At 34.5% G+C, this 23,734-nt stretch overlaps 2 protein-coding genes across 2 annotated transcripts in view; both read right to left on the reverse strand.

Annotated features, from left to right (window-relative positions):
• The window catches only part of LOC132729769 (uncharacterized), a 95,219-nt gene extending 76,817 nt beyond the window's left edge, over positions 1-18,402 (reverse strand). The window contains exon 1 of the mRNA XM_060715590.1: positions 17,729-18,402. Coding sequence (XP_060571573.1) covers positions 17,729-18,349 — 621 coding nt within the window. The 5' untranslated portion in view covers positions 18,350-18,402. The remainder of the gene's footprint in view (positions 1-17,728) is intronic.
• On the reverse strand, positions 5,390-16,506 carry LOC132729775 (uncharacterized). Its single transcript, XM_060715595.1, has 4 exons — positions 16,390-16,506; positions 8,532-9,016; positions 7,960-8,155; positions 5,390-6,032 (listed from the first exon to the last, which is right to left on the reverse strand). Exons 1-4 carry the CDS (start codon positions 16,394-16,396, stop codon positions 5,593-5,595), a joined length of 1,128 nt encoding a protein of 375 aa, XP_060571578.1. The 5' UTR covers positions 16,397-16,506; the 3' UTR covers positions 5,390-5,592.
• Positions 18,403-23,734: the final 5,332 nt, after the last annotated feature.

The raw sequence follows: 23,734 nt of genomic DNA on the forward strand, positions 1-23,734 counted from the left end.
ATGCTAGATCTGCAAATGCAACAATAAATTTATTAAAGAAATAAAATGAAACACGGAATTTAAAAATCTATCATGTTAAGCTTTGACCTCTAAGTGTGAACTTGACCTTGGAGGTAGGGGAGCAGGTGTTGTGCATGATTATTATTGTGACTATTTGTGCCAAGTTATTTCAAAATCCCTTGAACTATGAAGAAGTTCTAGATTCAACACAAAATATACCCTATAACAGACTATGTTAATTTTTGACCTCTAAGTGTGACCTTGACCTTGGAGGTAGGGATGCAGGTGTTGCGCATGACACATCCTCTTATTATAGTGACTATTTGTGCGAAGTATTTTCACAATCCTTTGATCTATGAAAAATTATAGACCCGACACAAAATATACCCTGTAACAGACTATGTAAGTATTTGACCTCCAAGTGTGACCTTGACCTTGGAGGTAGGTGACCGGTTTTTGCGCATGACACATCATCTGATTATTGTTAACAATTATGGCAAGTATTTACAAAAGTCCTTCATAATAAGAAAGTTATGGACTGGACACGACATATACCCTCAAATAGACAATGTTGACCTTGAATGAACAAGTACGACCTTGACCCTGAAGGTACGGGTCTGGTTGTTGCGCATGACACATCGTCTTATTATAACAAACATTTGTGCCAAGTTATCTCAAATTCCTTTGATAAATGACAAAGTTATGGACCGGACACGAAATATACCCTGTAACAGACTATGTTAATATTTGACCTCCAAGTGTGACCTTGACGTTGAAGGTAGGCAACTGGTTTTTGCGCATGACACATCGTCTGATTATTATGAACAATTATGGCAAGTATTTACAAAAACCCTTCATAAGATAAGAAAGTTATGGACCGGACATGAAATATACCCTGTAACAGAATATATTAATATTTGACCTCCAAGTGTGACCTTGACCTTGAAGGTAGGTGACTGGTTTTTGCGCATGACACATCGTCTGATTATTGTGAACAATTATGGCAAGTATTTACAAAATCCCTTCATAGATAAGAAAGTTATGGACCGGACACGACATATACCCTCAAATAGGCAATTTTGACCTTGAATGAGCAAGTGTGACCTTGACCCTGGAGGTAGGGGTCTGGTTGTTGCGCATGACACATCGTCTTATTATAATAAACATTTGTGCCAAGTTATTTCAAATTCCTTTCATAAATGACAAAGTTATGGACCGGACACGAAAGTGTGACGGACGTACAGACGGACGGACGTACAGACGGGAGAGACAAAGTGAGGTTTGCCGACCATATCATTATGGGGTCATCAGTTTTTTTGTTCAACATGACTATGTGAGGTTTACATTAGATGTACAGCCAGAGGTGACGTTGTGAGGAACAGATGGGACGGGGGCATTGTGAGGTTTGCCAATCATTCTTTAACAAGTTACATTGTTACAAAACCAGGTTTTCATTTCTCATGGCTTGTCTAAGGGCATGTTTGTTCTTCGCAAGGATCCATATTTGTATTCTTACATTTAAACACAAAATTGAGTGAAAATTGATTTTCTTCTTTTTTTAATTTCAACAATCATCTTGACCCAGTTGACCTTAAACACAACTTGGTGCTTTAGTTTTATGAGAGGATGTAATATATTGACTTTCATTAACATTGTTCAATCCAAAGTTAATGACCGAAAACTGAATACCTTATTTCATTCTAAGAAATAGTCACCTTGATATTGACCCGACTTATCCCAATATATGTTTAAATATAATATACCAAATTGATCAAGTCATTTTTGATATTGGATTTTCCGTTGGGAAAACCTGGTTAGAAAGTGAGGACAATGCCAATTACCTAGGCAAGTTCTATGTAGCATCTTTATTTTTGACCATTTACTAAAACATGAAACACATTAATCTTTAAACATCTTTATTCAGTTATCTTTCAGCAACAGCTGTACAGTTACTATTTACTTGAATTCACATTGAAAACATTTACAAAAGTTGTGCTAAGGTGTCAGTTTGGTTACTTCTACACTCATACATGGTATAATCACACCTGGCTAACTAAAAATCTAGACTCAGCTCATTTTTTTTAAAAATTCAGTGTTTACAAAGCATAAGTAAGAAAGACATTTTAAGATGAATTTTCTTTACGGATTGTGAATATAAAATTCTATGTTGCTAAAATGTGAATAAATGTTATTGAAGCAGTTTCTATTCAAGATTTTTTAAGGAAATACCATACTAAATTCATAAATACACTCACTATCTGACAGATAATTGAGAAAGAAAATATATACATGTATTCAAAATGAGTGCATCATTTTTGATTGGAAAAGCACAACCATCAAACTTAATGGGAAAAAGCAAACTAATACTCTAACAAGAAATCCTAAATTTGTTTGCCAAAAGCATTTTAGTTATTTATCTACCTTATAGGAATGGGCAATTTTTAGGTCATGTTACCATTTTCCAAAATGTGTTTAGAAAAAAATAACTTTTGTTTGAAGGGCCAAGACAGTGTGAATATTACTCTCTAAATCTGTTTATGGTTTCACCATTAAATTTAAGAACAAGATCTGATGGGAGGACAGTGTGATCGACTATACTTAGTGTTTGATAGTATAATACAAAAAGTCCTAAAATGGGCATAAATCACTAAAAATGCATGACAGAAATATGGTTCTTGGTATGTGACCTCATATTATCCCCCATACAGATATTTGAAAACTGAACATTGCGTCAAACACACGCTAAAAATTATATAAGCATCTTAAGTACCAGACATGGGGTAATCGTAATCGGTAATTTAATTTAATTTAATCGATTACAATTTTTTGAGTAATCACAGTAATCAGTAATCATAATTTTTTTCCTGTAATTTAATCATAATTTTACTTAATTACATGACCAATTAATCAGTAATCACAATGATTACATGTATGATTACAATACATGTTAAGCTAAAAAAAATTGCTGAACAAACATACATATAAAGGTTAACAAGAGGGCCATGATGGCCCTGAGGTCGCTCACCTGTATATAGGCCCCCCAACCCCCCCCCCCCCCCCCCCCCCCCAACGTTGCAGAGCCAATTTAACCCAGAGCTTTTATTTGCACAAACTTGGTAGACACCCATAAGAAGATGTTTCATGCTAAACATTTAAGCTCTAGCTCATTGGGCTTTTTAAAAGAAGATTTTTTTAAAGTTTTTACTATACACATATAGTTAAAAACAATGACACCCCTGGGGCAGGGCCAGTTTTGACCCCAGGGCTTTTATTTGAACAAACTTTGTAGACACTTACTAGAAGATGTTTCATGCTTAATATCTAAACTCTAGCTATTTGGGTTTTTTCAAAGAAGATTTAAAGTTTTTGCTAAACACATATAAAGAAAATCAATGACCCTCGGGCGGGGCCAATTTTGACCCCTGGGCTTGTATTTGAACAAACTTGGTAGACACCTATTAGAACATGTTTGATGCTCAATATCTTAGCCATAGCTCTTTGAGTTCTTTAAAAGAAGATTTTTTAAGTTTTTACTATATGCATATAGGGAAAATCAATGACCCCCCGGGGCGGGGCCAATTTTCACCCCAGGGCTTTTATTTGAACAAACTTGGTAGACACCCATTAGAACATGTTTCATGCTAAATATCTTAGCTCTAGCTCTTTGGGTTCTTTAAAAGAAGATTTTTTAAGTTTTTACTATATGCATAAAGGGAAAATCAATGACCCCCCGGGGCGGGGCCAATTTTGACCCCAGGGCTTTTATTTGAACAAACTTGGTAGACACACACTAGAAGATGTTTCATGCCAAATATCTAAGCTCTGGCTCTTTGAGTTCTTTAAAAGAAGATTTTTAAATTTTAACTATATGCATATAGGGAAAATCAATGACCCCCGGGGCGGGGCCAATTTTCACCCTAGGGCTTTTATTTGAACAAACTTGGTAGTCACCCATTAGAACATGTTTCATGCTAAATATCTTAGCTCTAGCTCTTTGGGTTCTTTAAAAGAAGATTTTTTAAGTTTTTACTATATGCATATAGGGAAAATCAATGACCCCCCGGGGCGGGGCCAATTTTGACCCCAGGGCTTTTATTTGAACAAACTTGGTAGACACTCACTAGAAGATGTTTCATGCCAAATATCTAAGCTCTAGCTCTTTGAGTTCTTTAAAAGAAGATTTTTTAAGTTTTTACTATATGCATATAGGGAAAATCAATGACCCCCGGGGCGGGGCCAATTTTCACCCCAGGGCTTTTATTTGAACAAACTTGGTAGACACCCATTAGAACATGTTTCATGCTAAATATCTTAGCTCTAGCTCTTTGGGTTCTTTAAAAGAAGATTTTTTTAAGTTTTTACTATATGCATATAGGGAAAATCAATGACCCCCCGGGGCGGGGCCAATTTTGACCCCAGGGCTTTTATTTGAACAAACTTGGTAGACACTCACTAGAAGATGTTTCATGCTCAATATCTAAGCTCTAGCTCTTATGGTTTTTTAAAAGAAGATATTTAAAGTTTTTTCTTTCGGTTGCCATGGCAACCAGAGTTTTGCATGGAATTAAATTCTTTGAACAATTTTTAAAGGTGACCACCAAAGGAACATTCCTGTGAAGTTTGGATGAAATTGGCTTAGTGGTTTATGAGGAGATGTCATTTAAAGTAAAAGTTTACGGACGGACGGATGGACGACGGACGGACGACGGACGCCGGACGAAAAGCGACCACAAAAGCTCACCCTGTCACTTTGTGACAGGTGAGCTAAAAAGTACCAGTGTCAATGCCTACTAATTGTCTTACGTATCACAGTCACCCAGGTCAGATTTGATGACACCTGTGTTTTAATAAGGTGATGAGAAGCTGTGAAATTATAACAATGGCCTGGATCGGTATATTATCACTTATTGAGAAGACTTTACAGGTTCAGTAAAGAGCAAGTATAAGCTGCAATTACTGACAAAAGTGAGATATGGTTATATTTTCTGTTACATTTTGGTATTGTTAAGTCCATGTAGAAGCAAAAAGTACAAAAAGATTTTCATCATATCGAAAAGAAAGCAATACACAAGCATGGCAGGAAATATGCCTGCTGTTTTTAAATACTTCATATTGCCAGAAAAAGTTCCTGATGATGGCAATGTGAGAGCTAAATGCACACTTTGCGTTTAATATATATCATGTAATCAGTAATCATAAATGTAATCTGATTACTCCTGTCAGTAATCAGTAATTTAATCAATTACAATGTCAAAATGCCAGTAAACAAATAAACAATGGAACATTTTCAAGATACAACTTGATAAATGAAAACAGTATTTGTTGTGGTGTTGTAATAAATAATCATCCTGTCAATAATTCCCGCCCCCCCCCCCCCCCTCACCCCCTTATAATTATCAGGTCACTAATTGTCTCTCCTCCATATAATCATCCTGTCACTAATTTTTTCCCCTCTGAATTATCAGGTCACTACTAGTCTCTCCTCTACATAATAATCATGTGACTAATCCCCCTCCCCTTAATCATGTCAGTAGTTGAATTATCAAATCATTAATTATTATTTTATAGTCTCCTCTCCTTATAATCATCATTTCACTTATTTTCTTTCCTCATCTTAATCATCATATTACTTAACTTCTTTTTTATTGTATCTCGTTTTCTTTTCCAAATCACTCCACCTTTATCTTTACTTTTCTTCATTACTTTCTCAATCCTTTTCTGGCCTGGAAGAGTATTGGTTCTGAAATCTTCTTCAAACAAATTGTGCAGTTCTGCTACTTCCTCATTTGACCATTTCTGACGAGTACTGTTTTGAGGCTTTTTCCTTTTTGGCCTACAATTCAGTTCTTCCTCATCAGAACTTTCCTCCTGATTAAGTTCAAGGACTTCATCGTCACTGTCATCCATTCTGCTTGCCTCCATAAGCGTGAGAACCTCGTGTGTTACATTTGATTGCTCTGGTTTCTCAAGTGATGCTTCTGCCTCAGGCCTCGCCAACGATGTTCCTTGCCCTTCGTCATCCTGGAATATATCTGAAAAGACAAAATTACTTCATTTTTTAACAAGAGCTGTCACAAGAGACAGCGAAGCTCGACTAATAAAATATTGGACGCAGTAAGGAGGACAAAACTATGAAAGAAAAATCAATTATGTATAATTATGTATTAAGTTATAGTAAAAAAATAACATTTGTTAACATAAATTCCAAGAACAAGGGGAATAATTCTAGAAATAGTCATGCTAGAGTTATGAACTTTGTCACACAACATGTGTGTAATGATAAGAAATATATATTTAAAGTAGATACCTTAAAAAGTAAAGAAGTTATAATATTTCTTAAAAAAAAAGCCTAAGTTCAAAGAGATATCAATCTGTCAATATTGCTTCAAGAGTTATGAACATTGTCACATAAAATGAAATTGATGATAAGGAATAAGTATTTGAAGTTTGAGTTAGATACCTTTAAAACTAAAAAAGTTAGAGTAAAAAATAACATTTTTTCTAGTAAAAAATCTAAGTTTATGGGGAGATAATTCTTGCAATATTGATGCTAGAGTCCTGAACCTTGTCACATAACATGTGGATGATGATAAGGCACATATATTTGAAGTATGAGGTTGATCCCTTAAGAAATAAAAAAGTTTCAGTAAAAAATAGTTTTTTTTTAAAGAAAAATTCTAAGTTCAAGGGGAGATAAATCTGAAAAAATTGGTGCTAGAGTTATGAACCTTGTAACGTAATATGGGGATGATAAAAAGGTACATATATTTGAAGTATGAGGTTGATCCCTTAAGAAATAAAAAAGTTACAGTAAAAAATAGTATTTTTTAAGAAATTCTAAGTTCAAGGGGAGATAAATCTGAAAATATTGGTGCTAGAGTTATGAACCTTGTCACATAAGATGGGGATGATGATGAGGTACATATATTTGAAGTATGAGATTGATCCCTTAAGATATAAAGAAGTTACAGTAAAAAATAGTATTTTTTAAGGAAAATTTTAAGTTCAAGGGGAGATAAATCTGAAAATATTGGTGCTAGAGTTATGAACCTTATCACATAAGATGTGGTTGATGATACGGAACATATATTTGAAGTTTGAAGTTGATACCTAAAGAAATGACAACAAAGTTATAGGGAAAAATATTTTACTGCACCAAAACTTTAATCTGAAATCTGGATGCGGACGCCGACGCGAGTAGGACAGCTCTCCATATACTTGGTATAGTCAAGCTTAAAATTAAAGCACCTAGTAGGAATGGTAAATTCTATACACCCCCCCCCCCTCCAAAAAAATTAAGGGACCCCTGAGGCAGGCCAGTACTGACCCTAGAGATTTTATTTAATAGGTCTTCTGGCGGATGCTACACACCAATAATCTAAGCTCTGGTGGTTTCTGATAAGAAGGATTTTTAAAAAGTCTTTTCTGTCTTGTTGCCATGGTAACCATAGTTCTGGATGGAATGGAATACTTTGTGCAACTTTGTTAACGTCACACACAAGAAACATCCCTGTAAAGTTCCATCATGATCTGCCTTTCAGAGATGATGTTTAAAAAATGTGACCAGTCAATAAACCAAAAGTGATCTTAAAAGTTTAACCTGAGCAAATGCTTACATGAGTAAACTACCATGTCTTTTCTACACTGCTTCCCGTAGGATGCATGAGCTTTAGTAGTCTTGAATATGCAGTGTCATGTTTCATTCAAAATAAGCTTTTTTGAATCTTTTAGAAAACAATGTTGGCAATCAAGACATTTTTTGCCTATTTCAAAATTAAAATTAAGACAGCAGGAGTGACCGCAATATTTCTCCCCAATAAAATCTTCCTACCAATTAAAGTTCAAATATATATCTAGATATGTTCCAGGCAAGAAATATGGACAATTTTAACTTGTTAACTAATAGACAGACTTTTGTCTCATTTCCTTGGGTTTACAAGGTTTCACCAGAAGGCCTACCTTCAATCTGTATGTCTTGAAGTCTTTTCCCTCTGTATTTTGAAACCAATCCGAGATCCTGTATCAGAAGGATTTTAGCAACATCAACACGCTCTAGCACATCAGATGTCTGCCGGTAATGAATTCTGTGAACATTCATGGTATGCCCCAAGTGATCCATGACCCACTGTCTTTCACCTTCTGTGGTATCCAAAACCTGAAGTCAGTCAAATAAATGGGCTTTTCAAACAATTGCAAAAGGAGAGAATATATATAACAAAATATTGCCTATGGTACTAATTCAACTCGATATTGGTTACCATATTTCATATAGAATATGTTTACATAAAAAAGCGAGTTTTATTTGTATACATGTATTACCAATGAGTGAATGTAAATAAAATACCAAATAATATACATATTCCAGATCAATTAAACTGCACTTTGTCAATTTGAAATACGTCTATTTTGTGACCAAAATCACCATGAAATTTAAGAATTGAAACCAACTGAAAACCTATGCACTTGTGAGAATAAAAAGAACAATTTGAAAAGAAATTTAGAAAATATTCTATAAAGTTTATAAACCAGACCTTGTCAATGGTGCCAACATCTTCATCTGATACTTCGGCCACCTGGTTGGACTTATCTCCCGGGTCAATGGTGCCAACATCTTCATCTGATACTTCGACATCCTTGTAAGACTTATCTTCCAGGTCAATGGTGCCAACATCTTCATCTGATACTTCGGCCTCCTGGTTGGACTTAATTCCAAGGTCAATAGTGCCAAATTCATCTTCATCTGATACTTCGGCCTCCTGGTTGGACTTATCTCCGGGGTCAATGGTGCCATCTTCATCTGATACTTCGGCCTCTTGGTTGGACTTAATTCCCGGGTCAGTTGTAACAACGTCATCCACACTTGATACTTCGGCCTCCTGGTTAGACTTATCTCCCTGGTCAATGGTGCCAACATCATCATCATCTGATACTTCAACCCCCTGGTTGATCTTCTCAAGTGCCCATTCTATGTCCTCAAAGAACAACGCTAATGTGTTGGGCTTCCTTTTTAGGCTCTCTGAAAAAAGAATGTCAACAGTATACATAAGCATTCTCTAGTACACTGTTAATACATATTTAAGTACTAATACAACAAGAGTTCTAATCAAATTATCAAGTATCTAAAATCTTAATTTGTTACTTGAAAATGCATGGGCCAACACAAACTATTTTGTCAGCAATTTAATAGTAAACTATTCCTAAAATCAGTGTGCACAAACCTTAAACATTTGAAAATAAACAAAAGTTAGATGAAACATTAATGCTTGTCTTAATTTAAGCTTTTCTGTCATGGTAAGTCTATATGCATTACAGTGTATGAAAAAATTATTAAGGTACTGCTATACACTGTTGTTTCGAACTTGTCTGGACTGGGAAATATCATTTGAAACAAAGGGATTAATCCGATATCAATTCAACAATTTATTAAAAATAATAAAACAAATCTCTGGGACCGAAAAAATAATTCGAAATTATGATTAATTTGGTTAATAGATGTTCGAAACATCAGTGTTTATCCAAATGACAAAGCTAACGTAACAAACAACTGTAAGATGCTGAAGACAGCACACCAAAGAAAAATAACAACAATAGTTTTTAAGTTTGATTTTCTTTCGACTCCATAACACACATTGTCATGAAACCTCAACAGTTAGGAAACCTCTCAAGATGATAAACAAATTCACCCCAGAAAAAAAAACAGTAGTTTTAATTTTTGATTTTTTATCTACCCCATTACATGCGTGGACATCAAACCTCATAGGCTATTGACATTAAAACTCTCAAGAACATGGACAAAGTAACCCCAGAAAAAACTTAATGAGCTTTGGACACCAAACCTTTCAAGAACATGAACAAAGTAACTCCAGAAAAAACGTAATGAGCTATGGACATCAAACCTCTCAAGAACATGGACAAAGTCGCTAATAAAAAAAGTTGTTTTTATGTTTGATTTTCTTTCTACCCCATAAAATGCATGGACTTGAAACCTAATGGGCTATGGACATCAAACCTCTCAAGAACATGGACAAAGTAACCCCTGAAAAAACATAATGAGCTCTGGACATCAAACCTTTCAAGAACATGGACAAAGTAACCCCAGAAAAAACATAATGAGCTCTGGACACTAAACCTCTCAAGAACATGGACAAAGTAACCCCAGAAAAAACTTAATGAGCTCTGGACATCAAACCTTTCAAGAACATGAACAAAGTAACTCCAGAAAAAACCTAATGAGCTATGGACATCAAACCTCTCAAGAACATGGACAAAGTCGCTAATAAAAACAGTTGTTTTTATGTTTGATTTTCTTTCTACCCCATAAAATGCATGGACATGAAACCTAATGAGCAATGGACATCAAACCTCTCAAGAACATGGACAAAGTCGCTAATAAAAACAGTTGTTTTTATGTTTGATTTTCTTTCTACCCCATAAAATGCATGGACATGAAACCTAATGGGCTATGGACATCAAACCTCTCAAGAACATGGACAAAGTAACCCCAGAAAAAACATAATGAGCTCTGGACATCAAACCTTTCAAGAACATGGACAAAGTAACCCCTGAAAAACATAATGAGCTCTGGACATCAAAGCTCTCAAGAACATGGACAAAGTAACCCCATAAAAAACTAAATGAGCTTTGGACATCAAACCTCTCAAGAACATGGACAAAGTAACCCCAGAAAAAACATAATGAGCTCTGGACATCAAACCTTTCAAGAACATGGACAAAGTAACCCCTGAAAAACATAATGAGCTCTGGACATCAAAGCTCTCAAGAACATGGACAAAGTAACCCCATAAAAAACTAAATGAGCTTTGGACATCAAACCTTTCAAGAACATGGACAAAGTAACCCCATAAAAAACTTAATGAGCTTTGGACATCAAACCTTTCAAGAACATGGACAAAGTAACCCCAGAAAAAACGTAATGAGCTATGGACATGAAACCTTTCAAGAACATGGACAAAGTCAAAGTCGCCTATAAAAACAGTTGTTTTTATGTTTGATTTTCTTTCTACCCCATAAAATGCATGGACATGAAACCTAATGAGCAATGGACATCAAACCTCTCAAGAACATGGACAAAGTCCTAATAAAAACAGTTGTTTTTATGTTTGATTTTCTTTCTACCCCATAAAATGCATGGACATGAAACGTATTGAGCTATGGACATCAAACCTCTCAAGAACAGGACAAAGTCGCTAATAAAAACAGTTGTTTTTATGTTTCATTTTCTTTCTGAAAATGGACTAGTGGTTTTTCACAAGAAGATTTTTAAGTTCACTATATAATCTATTATAACACACACACACACACACACACACACACACACACACACACAACACACACAGGTGAATCGCTATATGCCACCGCATAGCAGATGCTGCGGTGGCATAAAAACAGTTGTTATTTGATTTTCTTTCCACCACATAACAAGCATGGACATCTAATGAGCTTGTAACAAGTGTCCGAAAGTAAAGAGCTTTCAAAATCTCAAATAATTCAAACATCAGTTTCTTTAACCCACTTTTATGAGCTCATGGAGTCCGTGGATGACAGTCATGCTTATTAATAGTTTCGACACAATGAGAAAAAAACAAGGCAAAATTTGCGGGGCCAAACATTTTGAACAAATTCATTTTTTCTGTTATAACTTTACATGCATAGATAGCTATATTTAGCAGTTTCTCATATTTACATGAGTATGTGGCATGGCTTAAATTAGTTTAAATGTAAGATGTAAACAATTCTGATCTACATGTAAATGAAACAGGCTGGCATCTTTGAATGATAAATTTGTAGATCTATACTCAAAAGCTATAAAGTAAGTTTGGTCATGTCACTTAACCTGTTTATAAGCCCTTACCTTGATAATTCATTCAAAATCTGGCCTTCCATATAACCATTCATTTCCATAAAAGTGGTCCCACAGCCGCAAAAAATTCATTAAATTTACATAGATTTTAAGCAAAAGCACTAAACCAAAAATCAACAATATCAAAACAATGTTTTGTACAACTATATCTACAATGTCAAGAGCTTCCATTTTCTACAAAATCTCACAAGCATGTGAATGTTAAAATAAAATGGCTGAACTTCCTGTTCCTAAAGAATCATGGGAAATGTCCATAGAATTGTGGGGTTTTTTTTAAATAATTTCACTCTAATTATACATAATTATGTTGAAGGTTGTGTTTAACTGTGGACAGATGTACTTTCAGGTACCTATGTCAGATGAAAAGTAAACTCCATGTTTCCATATCAGGATCAGCGTCGGGAAGATTTCAATGCCAACGCCCTTTCAGGTACTTACATAAGATGAAAAACAGAATGTTAAAATGCTATTTCAAGTCTCAAATCCATCAAACGTAGCTTACTATTTTACTTTACTTTTAATTTTGTCATGGAGTCCACATCCAATGGGCTTCTAACTTAAGTTCAAAAGTTTAAAAGTTTAAGTTGCTTATGAAAAACAGTTGTTATTAATGTTTGATTTTTTTCTACCCCATAAAATGCATGGATATAAAAACTTAATGAGCTATGGACATCAAACCTCTGAATAACACGGACAAAGTTGCTTATGAAAAACAGTTGTTATTATTGTTTGATTTTTTTCTACCCCATAAAATGCATGGATATAAAAACTTAATGAGCTATGGACATCAAACCTCTGAATAACACGGACAAAGTTGCTTATGAAAAACAGTTGTTATTATTGTTTGATTTTTTTCTACCCCATAAAATGCATGGATATAAAACCTTAATGAGCTATGGACATCAAACATCTCAAATACATGGATAAAGTAACCCCAGAAAAACAGAAGTCCTTATGTTAACTTAGATTTTCTTCTACCCCATTACATGCATGGACATGAAACCTCATACGCTATGGACATCAAACCTCTCAAGAACACGGACACAAATGGAAAACAGTAACTGTGGTTTTTATGTTTGATTTTCTGTCTACCCCACAAATAGCATGGACATAAAACCTTTATGAGTTATGGACATCAAACCTCTCATGAACACGGACAAAGTCGCAGAATGAAAACAGTTACTGTTGTTTTTATGTTTGAATTTCTGTCTACCCCATAAAATGCAAGGACATGAAACTTTAATGAACTATGGACATCAAACCTCTCAAGAACATGGATGAAGTAACCCCAGAAAAAAACAGGAGTCCTTATGTTAACTTAGATTTTTTTCTACCCAATTACATGCATGGACATGAAACCTCATACGCTATGGACATCAAACCTCTCAAGAACACGGACACAAATGGAAAACAGTAACTGTGGTTTTTATGTTTGATTTTCTGTCTACCCCACAAATAGCATGGACATAAAACCTTTATGAGTTATGGACATCAAACCTCTCATGAACACGGACAAAGTCGCAGAATGAAAACAGTTACTGTTGTTTTTATGTTTGATTTTCTGTCTACCCCACAAATAGCATGGACATAAAACCTTAATGAGCTATGGACATCAAACCTCTCATGAACACGGACAAAGTTGCAGAATGAAAACAGTTACTATTATTATTATGTTTGATTTTCTTTCTACCCCATAAAATGCATGGACATGAAACTTTAAGGAACTATGGACATCAAACCTCTCAAGAACATGGATAAAGTAACCTCAGAAAAAAACAGAAGTTCTCATGTTAACTTAGATTTTCTTCTACCCCATTACATGCATAGACATGAAACCTCATAAGCTATGGACATCAAACCTCTCAAGAACAGGGACGCAAATGGAAAACAGTAACTGTTGCAAATTTAAAGCCAGAGACATCTATAAAAAGTGATTATACTTTGAATAAAATCACTGTTAAAAGTTCAGATGCACATCATTATATCACTGAGGCTATTCCCTTGAGATATATTTTTTTCGCATCTGAACTCTGAATAGTAATTCTAATAGTAATACATGATAAAATCACAGTTATCACAGAGTTATGAACCTTGTCACACAACATGTGTGTAATGATAAGAAATATATATTTGAAGTCTGAAGTAGATACCTTAAAAAGTAAAGAAGTTATAATATTTCTTAATGAAAATCCTAATTCAAAGACAGATAAACCGTCTTGACAAAAAACTTTAAAAAGCACAGGACATTCGGGCCAGTAAAATTTCAATCTTACTGGACCTGGTGATTTTTAGCCAGACCAAATACATAGATAGGTAATAAATTGATGGGTAAAGGAAAACACTTTATCATGCTTTCCTTGATAATTTTGAAAGAAGCATAATACTTCTTGTATTCTGGGCCATATGTTGACAGCTTTGAAAAATCTATATTTGGTCCAAATGTTTAGGCAAAATTGACTAGCATTGAGCATGAACAACGCAATTTGCTTCAAACAAATCACTTTCACACAATATTTACTTAACTCAATAATCACAAAATCATAGCTAAATAATGACCATAAGTTTTAATAAACAATGGTTTAATTTCCGTAACTGTACGATGCGGTACGGAAACTATTCAAGAAAAAAATATGGCGGCCTCCATTACTCAATACAATTAAGACATCTCTTGCTGTGTTTTGAACAATTAGGACAGAATTAATGGGTAAAAATATCAATCTTTTAGAGAGCCCTGCTTCATTATTTTGATGAATTTTTCTTATAATATTTTTTCATGGCCAAAAATCTACTGGCCCGTTGGACCACCAACCTTGCAATTATCACCGGACCAATGCTAAATTTAGTGGCCTCGGACTGGCGTTAATTTCGAAGACTGGATAAATCTGTAAAAATTGCTTCAAGAGTTACGAACATTGTCGCATTAAATGTAATTGATGATAAGGAATAAGTATTTGAAGTTTGAGGTAGATACCTTCAAAACCAAAGAAGTTATAGTAAAAAATAACATTTTTCAAGTAAAAAAGTTTACGGGGAGATAATTCTTGCAATATTAGTGCTAGAGTTATGAACCTTGTCACATAAGATGTGGATGATGACAAGGTACATATATTTGAAGTATGAAGTTGATCCCTTTAGAAATAAACAAGTATCAGTAAAAAATAATATTTTTTAAGGAAAATTCTAAGTTTAAGGGGAGATAAATCTGAAAATACTGGTGCTAGAGTTATGAACCTTGTGGCATAAGAAGGGGATGATGATAAGGTACATATATTTTAAGTATGATGTTGATCCTTTAAGAAATAAAGAAGTAACAGTAAAAAATAGTATATTTTGAGGAAAATTCTAAGTTCAAGGGGAGATCAATCTGAAAATATTGTTGCTAGATTTATGAACCTTGTCACATAAAATGGGGATGATAATAAGGTACATATATTTGAAGTATGAGGTTGATCCCTTAAAAAAAAGAAGTAACAGTAAAAAAAAGTATTTTTCTTGGAAAATTCTAAGTTCAAGGGGAGATAAATCTGAAAATATTTGTGCTAGAGTTATGAACCTTGTCACATAAGATGTGGTTGATGATAAGGAACATATATATGAAGTTTGAAGTTGATATCTTGAGAAATGACAAAGTTATAGTGAAAAATATTTTACTGCACCAAAACTTTAATCTGAAATCTGGACGCGGACTCAGACGCCGGGGCGAGTAGGAAAGCTTTCCATATACTTCTTATAGTCGAGCTAAAAAGTATGACCCACTAATTTCATAGAAATACCATAAATTGAATTTCAAAACATTTTATTATGAAAGTGTATTTTTAAACAAATTTAGCTTTTTCAATCTGAAAGATTATTTTTGGCATGTCTCGGTCCGAAAGAGATTTTAGAATTTAAGAAGTACTGGTAATTACATACATCCAAATATCTGTGTTGAATTTGTATAAAAAGCTTGTACAACCTAACTGATGATTGCCAGGATCAATGCTTATCCAGATCTCAATGTCATGAAAGTTGCAAAAAGAAATCACATCTACAAGTGATTCTTCACTGTAAATCCTGAATCCGAAATACTCTTTGTGTGTCTCATTAATTGGAAGTATTTTTGACATGAAAGAAACACACTTTACATCATTATAAAGTAAATGTCCCATAACCAATTTTAAATAAAACACACGTGGTTCTGCAGTAATGAATAGTTCGACAAAAGGCACAGTTGTCGCCATTTTTTCCTCACTGTAAATCATGCGACCAAAGTTGGAAAAAACGTGTACATCTTTGATAAACAAAAAATATAGCAGAAAATATTCCTATCAAAACGACAACAATTAAAATCAAAATTGTCAAAATCGCAGAATTCACACGTGTCTATGTCATGATCGATCGTGTTCCTTTCGTCAAGCCTTTTCCTGCGAAAAAAAAAACCCGGATGATTATTTATTACAACACCACAACGTCTTCATAAAAATCTAACCCTACAAGTTCACAATCAAACAAAATCAGTGGTAATTTACCTGTCATGTCGTATTTTCATTTGATGTACAGAGGCCTGATGAACACAATCCGCCATATTTTTGAACTACGAAGTGCGCATGCGTGCGCATGTGCAAACCAGCGCGGTTATTCTCCGGAATTTTCCGGAATCACCGAAAAGCTACGAGTTTGTAGGAGTTACGCCCCTTCCAAAATTAAACAATTTTACGGTCGTGTCCGAAAAGGAAGTCCATATGCACAATAAAGGACAAAGTTGCGGGGTTGTTTTAAAATTGATGCATGACCTCAGAAAGGCATAATAAACTGAAAATCATAAGATGCTTGTGGGGTTAACCCCACATGCGTCTTTTAACCCCACAGTCATCAAATGGACAGAAAAATAACAGCACAATCCCTTCCGCTAGGAGCGGACAGACGGACAGACGGACGGAGCCTATTTCTATATCCCCCTTTTTTCTTCGAAAAGGCGGGGGACAGTAATTATTTATAAACAAATAAAATACTGAGAAATATTGATGAAATAATTTTTTTCACACTGAGCAGAGAAACATATTTTCTGTATTTTGACTGGTGTTTTGCGGGACTAATTATATATATTCCATGTCTAATTTTATCAGACAATATTGATCTAATATACAATATTTTTAAATTTAGGTGAATTGTCAAACTGAGGAACATCAGCGATGTCTGCGACCAAAACCCTTTTTGCACAGATAAAATTTACTTCAGCGACTATCGTAAGAAAAGTCATCATTGACAATCGCACGACAGGTCATAAGCAAACGTAGGATGACCTCAAGATTGTGTAGGATTACTTACAACTACCCGTGACCTGTCATGCGATCACCTACAACTTGTCCTACGACCATCGCACGATAACTCAAGGTTACTCAAGATTATCAGTGACTAGTGGCAATTTGTAAAGAATGTCGTAAGATTGTCGCACTTCCGAACAACGACCGTGCGACAATTTTAAGACCTTGTAAGATCACTAGCGACCTGTTTGATCGCAAGGAGGTTTTTGAGCAAGCTAAAAAACCTCTCTACTACTGAAATTGGATGTGGGACCTAAATAAGATAACCAGCAACTGTCAAAGATCATTTATGACCGTCATAAGACGTTTTAAAGATTGTCCACGACCAGAGGTCACTGGTGATCATGAACTGGTCTTCACTGGTAGTAAGCTCTAATGTGACTGGGGCTTTACAGCTACTATCCCACACATTGTAGTCTGGGCGCTTTTTAAATAAATTGTCATCAAAAGATAAAATTTCACCACAGGCTCATACATTTATACGAAAATAGATAAAATATATGTAACTGCTGAAATAAAGCTTTATATGAAAGAAAGCATTTACCTTTTCTTGAAGGTGATCACATTCTGTTTTGTAGTGGAGAAACTCATCCAGTAAGCTCTTCACTTTAGCATTCTCTGTATCTACATTTAGTCTTTTGTATTCATTTATTCTTCGTTCAAAGTTTTCACTAGACTGCGAGTCAACAACTTCAACCACTCTCAACAAGATAGCTTTGATTTTTGCCCACATCTTTTCATACTCTGCCTCTGACAATTTGGCATCTGCTCGATGACCAATTATCTTATTTCTGACATCTCTCAATCGAAGAAGATCAGCACCAAGGCTTTCGTCTTTTGGGTGTGGTTTAGTTTCCCAATCATGCTGTGGTTTTGGTATATTGTCTTTACACAAATTTAGTATAAGTCTTACCAAAAGAGAAATATCGAATCTCTCTAGATTTAAAACTTGACTGGAAACAAGATTATAGTCAGGTCCGTTTAGGACATGTCTTTTCAAAAGTTCCCTCAATTTATTTTGCTGCTCTAGAGATGAGAGAAAGCCTGTAATGTCTTCACTTTTTATCAAATATTTGAACACTTTAAATAACACCTCTCTTGTCAGGTCTGTGTACATAAGACTAGTTCTAATGTAATATGTTCTCTCTTCAGATGTTTCACACATGATGAATTAGAATTTAAAGTGAAATAAGTGTCTGATATACATTCTTGTCACCAAAAGTTCTGAAAAAGTTTAAATGAAACATAATTATTAGAAGATGCATGCACCAGCAACTAGTAGATATGCATTCACCCATTCAGCAATGGGGAAAATTTTAGTCTTGCTTTTGTTTATTTTTTTATTTTTTTTGCTTTAAAAAAATTATATACACTTTTACAGATTCTCTCATAAAAATAGCTTTTCTGATATACAACATGTCAAAAAGTTTTAAGGAATTAAATTAATTGATAGAGCCATGTTTGAATGTTATTTTTTTTATTTGCCTAATAACGTGTCAATGACTTGCCCATGCAGAAAATGATAGAGATATGCTAACAAAAATCGGATGCTGCCCGCCCAGCCTTCTGCCTGCCAGGAAGGAAACAAACAGGCATATTAACATCTAAAAAAATAATGTTTGAAAAAAAAAACATAATAAAGTAATACAATGTAGCAACTGGAAAATAAAGGGAGGTAAATAAATACATATATATATATATATTGGGAGGAAACATATTAATAAATTCATACATTGTAATCTCCCTTTGTAATATAAATTATAAACTTTATATAAGGGTTTTGAATGAGTCAGTGTGACCCTGACCTGAGGTAGTCCAAAACTGCGCTTTGCACATCATCTCAGTAATATAAATATTTCTATTGAATAGATTTAATTTCATTATCTATTGATGTGTCTAAAAGAAACAAAGCTGACACAAAATTTCTGAAATTGATACAAAATGATTAAGTGTAACCTTGTCCTGAGGAAGATCAAACCTGCAGTCTGCACATCATCTCATTATAGCTAACATTTCTGCAAAGTAGTTTGAATTTCCAGTCTATGCGAAAGACTTCTGAGTTTTACTGGACAGTAGGTCCTGTAAACTGAAATTTTTTACTGGACCAAACATGATTTTACTGGACCGAAAAAAACCTGATTGGTATAGCATTTTGAGTCACTTAATAAGTGTCAACAGTCAAAAAATTTGTGTACAAAAAGAAAATTATATTATCAACGAAGTGAAGTTATCGTTTTTCACCATAATCAAAATGTAAACATAAATATTGTTATACATTGTATTCAATGGATTTTGCTATTTAAACTTTAATTCCATACAGACTATATACTAGCAAAATAAGAGGGTAAATTTCAGCAAAAGTCTGGCATATGTAAACAGAATAATATATCGGTAATTTAGTGAAGTTGACAGATTATTTGTTCAATGATTTTGGTACCTTCACAGTACATTTTAATTTTTGTCAACATCTTGGACAATCTTACATATCCCTAATTCGCTGCTTAACACCAGTTGAGCACACGTGTAATTTAGCATTACTCTAAGCCTGCGGATTAAAGACGTAAATTTTTCCAATTAATACACTGACACTTTCATCTGTGTAAACAAACTAATAGCGGGTGACCTTTCACATCTGGGCCACTTATGTAATTTACGCGGCCGCTTATTGACTTTTAATTGTACTAGTTGTCGGATATTTTTATCTTACGTTGTTACATAAAAGTTTGCATTATGAGAATGCATAACAGTTGACAAGAATTGCACGAGCTTATATTGTGTAATGACAACATTTTGATATGTTTTGAATTTAGGTAAATGATCGGCCTTTGCAAAATGTTGAATGTAAGCTTTTTATAAAACCTTAATTTTTTACCGGACCGTCGGGCCGTCAATACATATATTTTTATCGGACCTTCTGATTTTTTACCGGTCAGGGCCGACGGTCCGACGGTCTTTCGGAATGACTGAATTTCCTTCCACAAGTTCAAATCAAAGGGCTGCAAGCTCTGTGGTATTTTCTGATCTTTGCAATCTAAATCATACTGACTATCTGTATGTATTTTCCTATATAGTTTTATTTTTAAATACTATAATTCATCTTACACAGCGACTGCGTTAAGATTTTTTTCTATAACAGTTTGAGATTGATACATATGGAATTTTGCATGACTAGAGTTGCATCAAAAATCATTTTTTATGCCACACTTTATCCTTGCATATCGTGGCTACTTCCTTAAAAAAGACAATTCAAAAAAAAAGTTGCCTCGACTAGGATTTGAACCTTAGGCCTCTCACACCCTAAACGAGCGCGATACCCCTGCACCACGGTGAAGTAATACGTAATATGTAGCCTAAATAAAAACAAATACATAATAATTCTAAATTGAGAATTTCCATTTCGTGTTTGTAATCCTTATTAATTTCGAGGTATTTTGTTCACGTCATAAACCTATTTAACACTGATAAAAATAATTTAGCGAAAATCTTCTCGCCAAAACGGTCCGACATGTATATATTCCACTACTCGGCAGTCAGATTTATTTGTATACTACGCCCTGGAGTATTCAGTAATCGATATAGCTAAAAATAGCATTTTCATTGATTAAAATGATATTCATCTGCAAAATTTGAGATTGTAACCTCATATTTCTATTGACTAATCTGAACTTTCAATGCACTGTAATTCGTTAAATGCCTACATTAAAAATTATTCTGTCTTTTAAATTGCTGGTTTTTTAAGCAGTTTTGAGTGAGAATTTACTTTCAATGTTAGGTCTGTTAAGGAAATTTTGTGTTTAGACCGTGGATGTTAGCTATGTATTTACTGATCTTGCGATCAGAAATACAAAAAATACAAAAACCTGACAAGAAAACCTGGTAACAGGCGGACAGACGGACAGACAAATCGGACATTCCTTACATTTGTATTCTTGATGGGTATTTTTACTGTGTAAAAAAAGTACCGCAAATACATCAAAATTCATTAAATAATAAAACAAGAAACATGGCAATGCCATGAAACCAGGTTTTCAATTATCACCATTGTAGATAAATATGTTGTATTTGAAATACAAATACAAGCAACAAACAATGTAACTATGTGCAATGTAAAACATGAATAATGTAGGAGGAATTGCCAGAGAGGAAGTGTTCACTATAATTATATTCTGTATAAGGAAAAAAAAAACAAAGGGCCATAATTAAATAAAAAATTATTCAAATCACAAAACCCCGACAATGTGCGCCAGGGCACTGGATGACAAAGCTACTGTGAAAGTTTGAACAAAATCCGTTGAGAAATGTAGGAGTTCAGCACAGAAAATTTTTTTTTCACTATATATTCTGTATAAGGAAAAATAACAAAGGGCCATAATTAGGTCAAATATTACCCAATCACAAAACCCCGATAATGTGCGCCAGGGGCACTTGAAGACAAAGCCTCTGTGAAAGTTTGGTCAAAATCTGTTGAGAAATGAATAAGTTGAGCATGGTAAAATTGTTCACTATATAATCTGTATAAGGAAAAAAAAACAAAGGGCCATTATTAGGTCAAATATTATCCAATCACAAAACCCCGATAATGTGCGCCAGGGCATTTGATAACAAAGCTTCTGTGAAAGTTTGGTCAAAATATGTTGAGAAATGTAGGAGAAGTTGCGCATGGTAAAAATTGTTCACTATATAATCTGTATAAGGAAAAAAAAACAAAGGGCCATAATTAGGTCAAATATTATACAATCACAAAACCCTGACAATATGCCCTAAGGCACTTGATGAAAAAAGCCTCTGTGAAAGTTTGGTCAAATTCCGTTGAGAAATGTAGGAGGAGTTGCGCACAGAAAATTGTTCACTTATAATATATCCTATATTGGGAAAAAAAAAACAAAGGGCCATAATTAGGTCAAATATTATCCAATCACAAAAAACCCCGGACAATTACGCGCCAGGGCACTTGATTGACAAGCCTCTGTGAAAGTTTGGTCAAAATCCATTGAGAAATGTAAGAACATTTGGGCACAGAAGAAATTATTCACTAATATATCCTATATTGTGCAAAAAAACAAAGGGCCATAATAAGGTCAAATATTATCCAATCACAAAACCCCGACAATATGCGCCAGGGCACTTGATGACAAAGCCTCTGTGAAAGTTTGGTAAAATTCATTGAGAAATGTAGGAAGAGTTGGGCACAGAAGAAATTATTCACTATATATTCTATATAAGGAAAAAAAAAAGGGCCATAATTAGGTCAAATATTATCCAATCACAAAACCCCGACAATATGCGCCAGGTCACTTGATGACAAAGCTTCTGTGAAAGTCCATTGAAAAATGTAGGAGGAGTTGCGCACAGAAGAAATTGTATATGCCAGCCCGCCCGCCGACATACCTCAATCTAATAACCAGTTTTTTCCTTCGGAAAACCTGGTTAAACACCCAACAATACATACGGAATGAGTAGGATTGGTAGTTTTTGGGTATTTAGTACCCAACATATACCCTCTCGACAGACATAGCGCGACTTTATGCTCACCCTTCATGAGCAAATGCATGAAACTTTAATCACAAGCATTGAAACAGGTAATGGCTCCATTGCCACCAAAACGATGAGAGCTTTCTCGTATAGTTCTGTAGATTTTGCCGGACCATATTTTACTTAACAAGGACATGGAAAAGCAAGACAAAAGCGATACTTGTGTTTGTTCACATGTCTGTCTTAGAGGGCAGTGCATTTGGAGATAGCTTTTGGATTAGATACTGACTCATTTTTTAATGCTTTCTAAAGGAATATTCCCTAGACAAAAGGGTTTTTCCCAGAAGAAAAGTTTTAAGATAAGAACAAAAATTTGTAGGTTTCTTATAATGGTTATTTTGAAATTTAACCCCGGGAAAATGGACAAACAAAAAGAGGGGGCCCTGATGGCCCCGAGGGGCGCTCACCTGTTTTATAGGGCCCCCCCCTCCCCGGGGCCCAAATTTTTTAAACCCCAAAGGGGTTTTTTTTTGTTTTTTTAAAAAGACCCCCTTTGGGAAAACATCCATAAGAAGATGTTTTATGTAAAAATCTAAGTTTAGCTATTGGGTTTTTTAAAAAAAAGATTTTTTTTAAATTTTTACTAATAACAATATAATTAAAAACAAGGAAAAATCGCAATGCGATGCAAAACCAAAGGGTTTTCAGCAAAAATATTTCAAAAGAAAACTTTTCATGCAGGTGGCATCTGTTTTAAAGTGAAACACCCGCAACCGTCCCACCCAAAATCACAAAACCCCGATGATATGCCACAAAGGACTTTGATGAGAAAGCTTCTGTGAAAGTTTGTCAAAAGTAGGAAGAGGTGTGCAAATAAGAATTTGTTCACTTTATATTCTATATATTTGGAACAAAAACAAATATATTTCTATATATAGGGAAAAAAAATAAATGGCCATTATTAGGTCAAAACATTATCAAATCTCATAACCCTGACAACATGCAGCAAGAGTTGATGACAAAGCTTCTGCGAGAGTTTTTGTCAAAATCCCTTGAGAATTGTAGGAGTTGCGCACAG

Source organism: Ruditapes philippinarum, unplaced genomic scaffold, assembly GCF_026571515.1.
Source record: "Ruditapes philippinarum isolate M1 unplaced genomic scaffold, ASM2657151v2 ctg973_1_1_1_1, whole genome shotgun sequence".
In the NCBI taxonomy this organism is placed as follows: domain Eukaryota; kingdom Metazoa; phylum Mollusca; class Bivalvia; order Venerida; family Veneridae; genus Ruditapes; species Ruditapes philippinarum.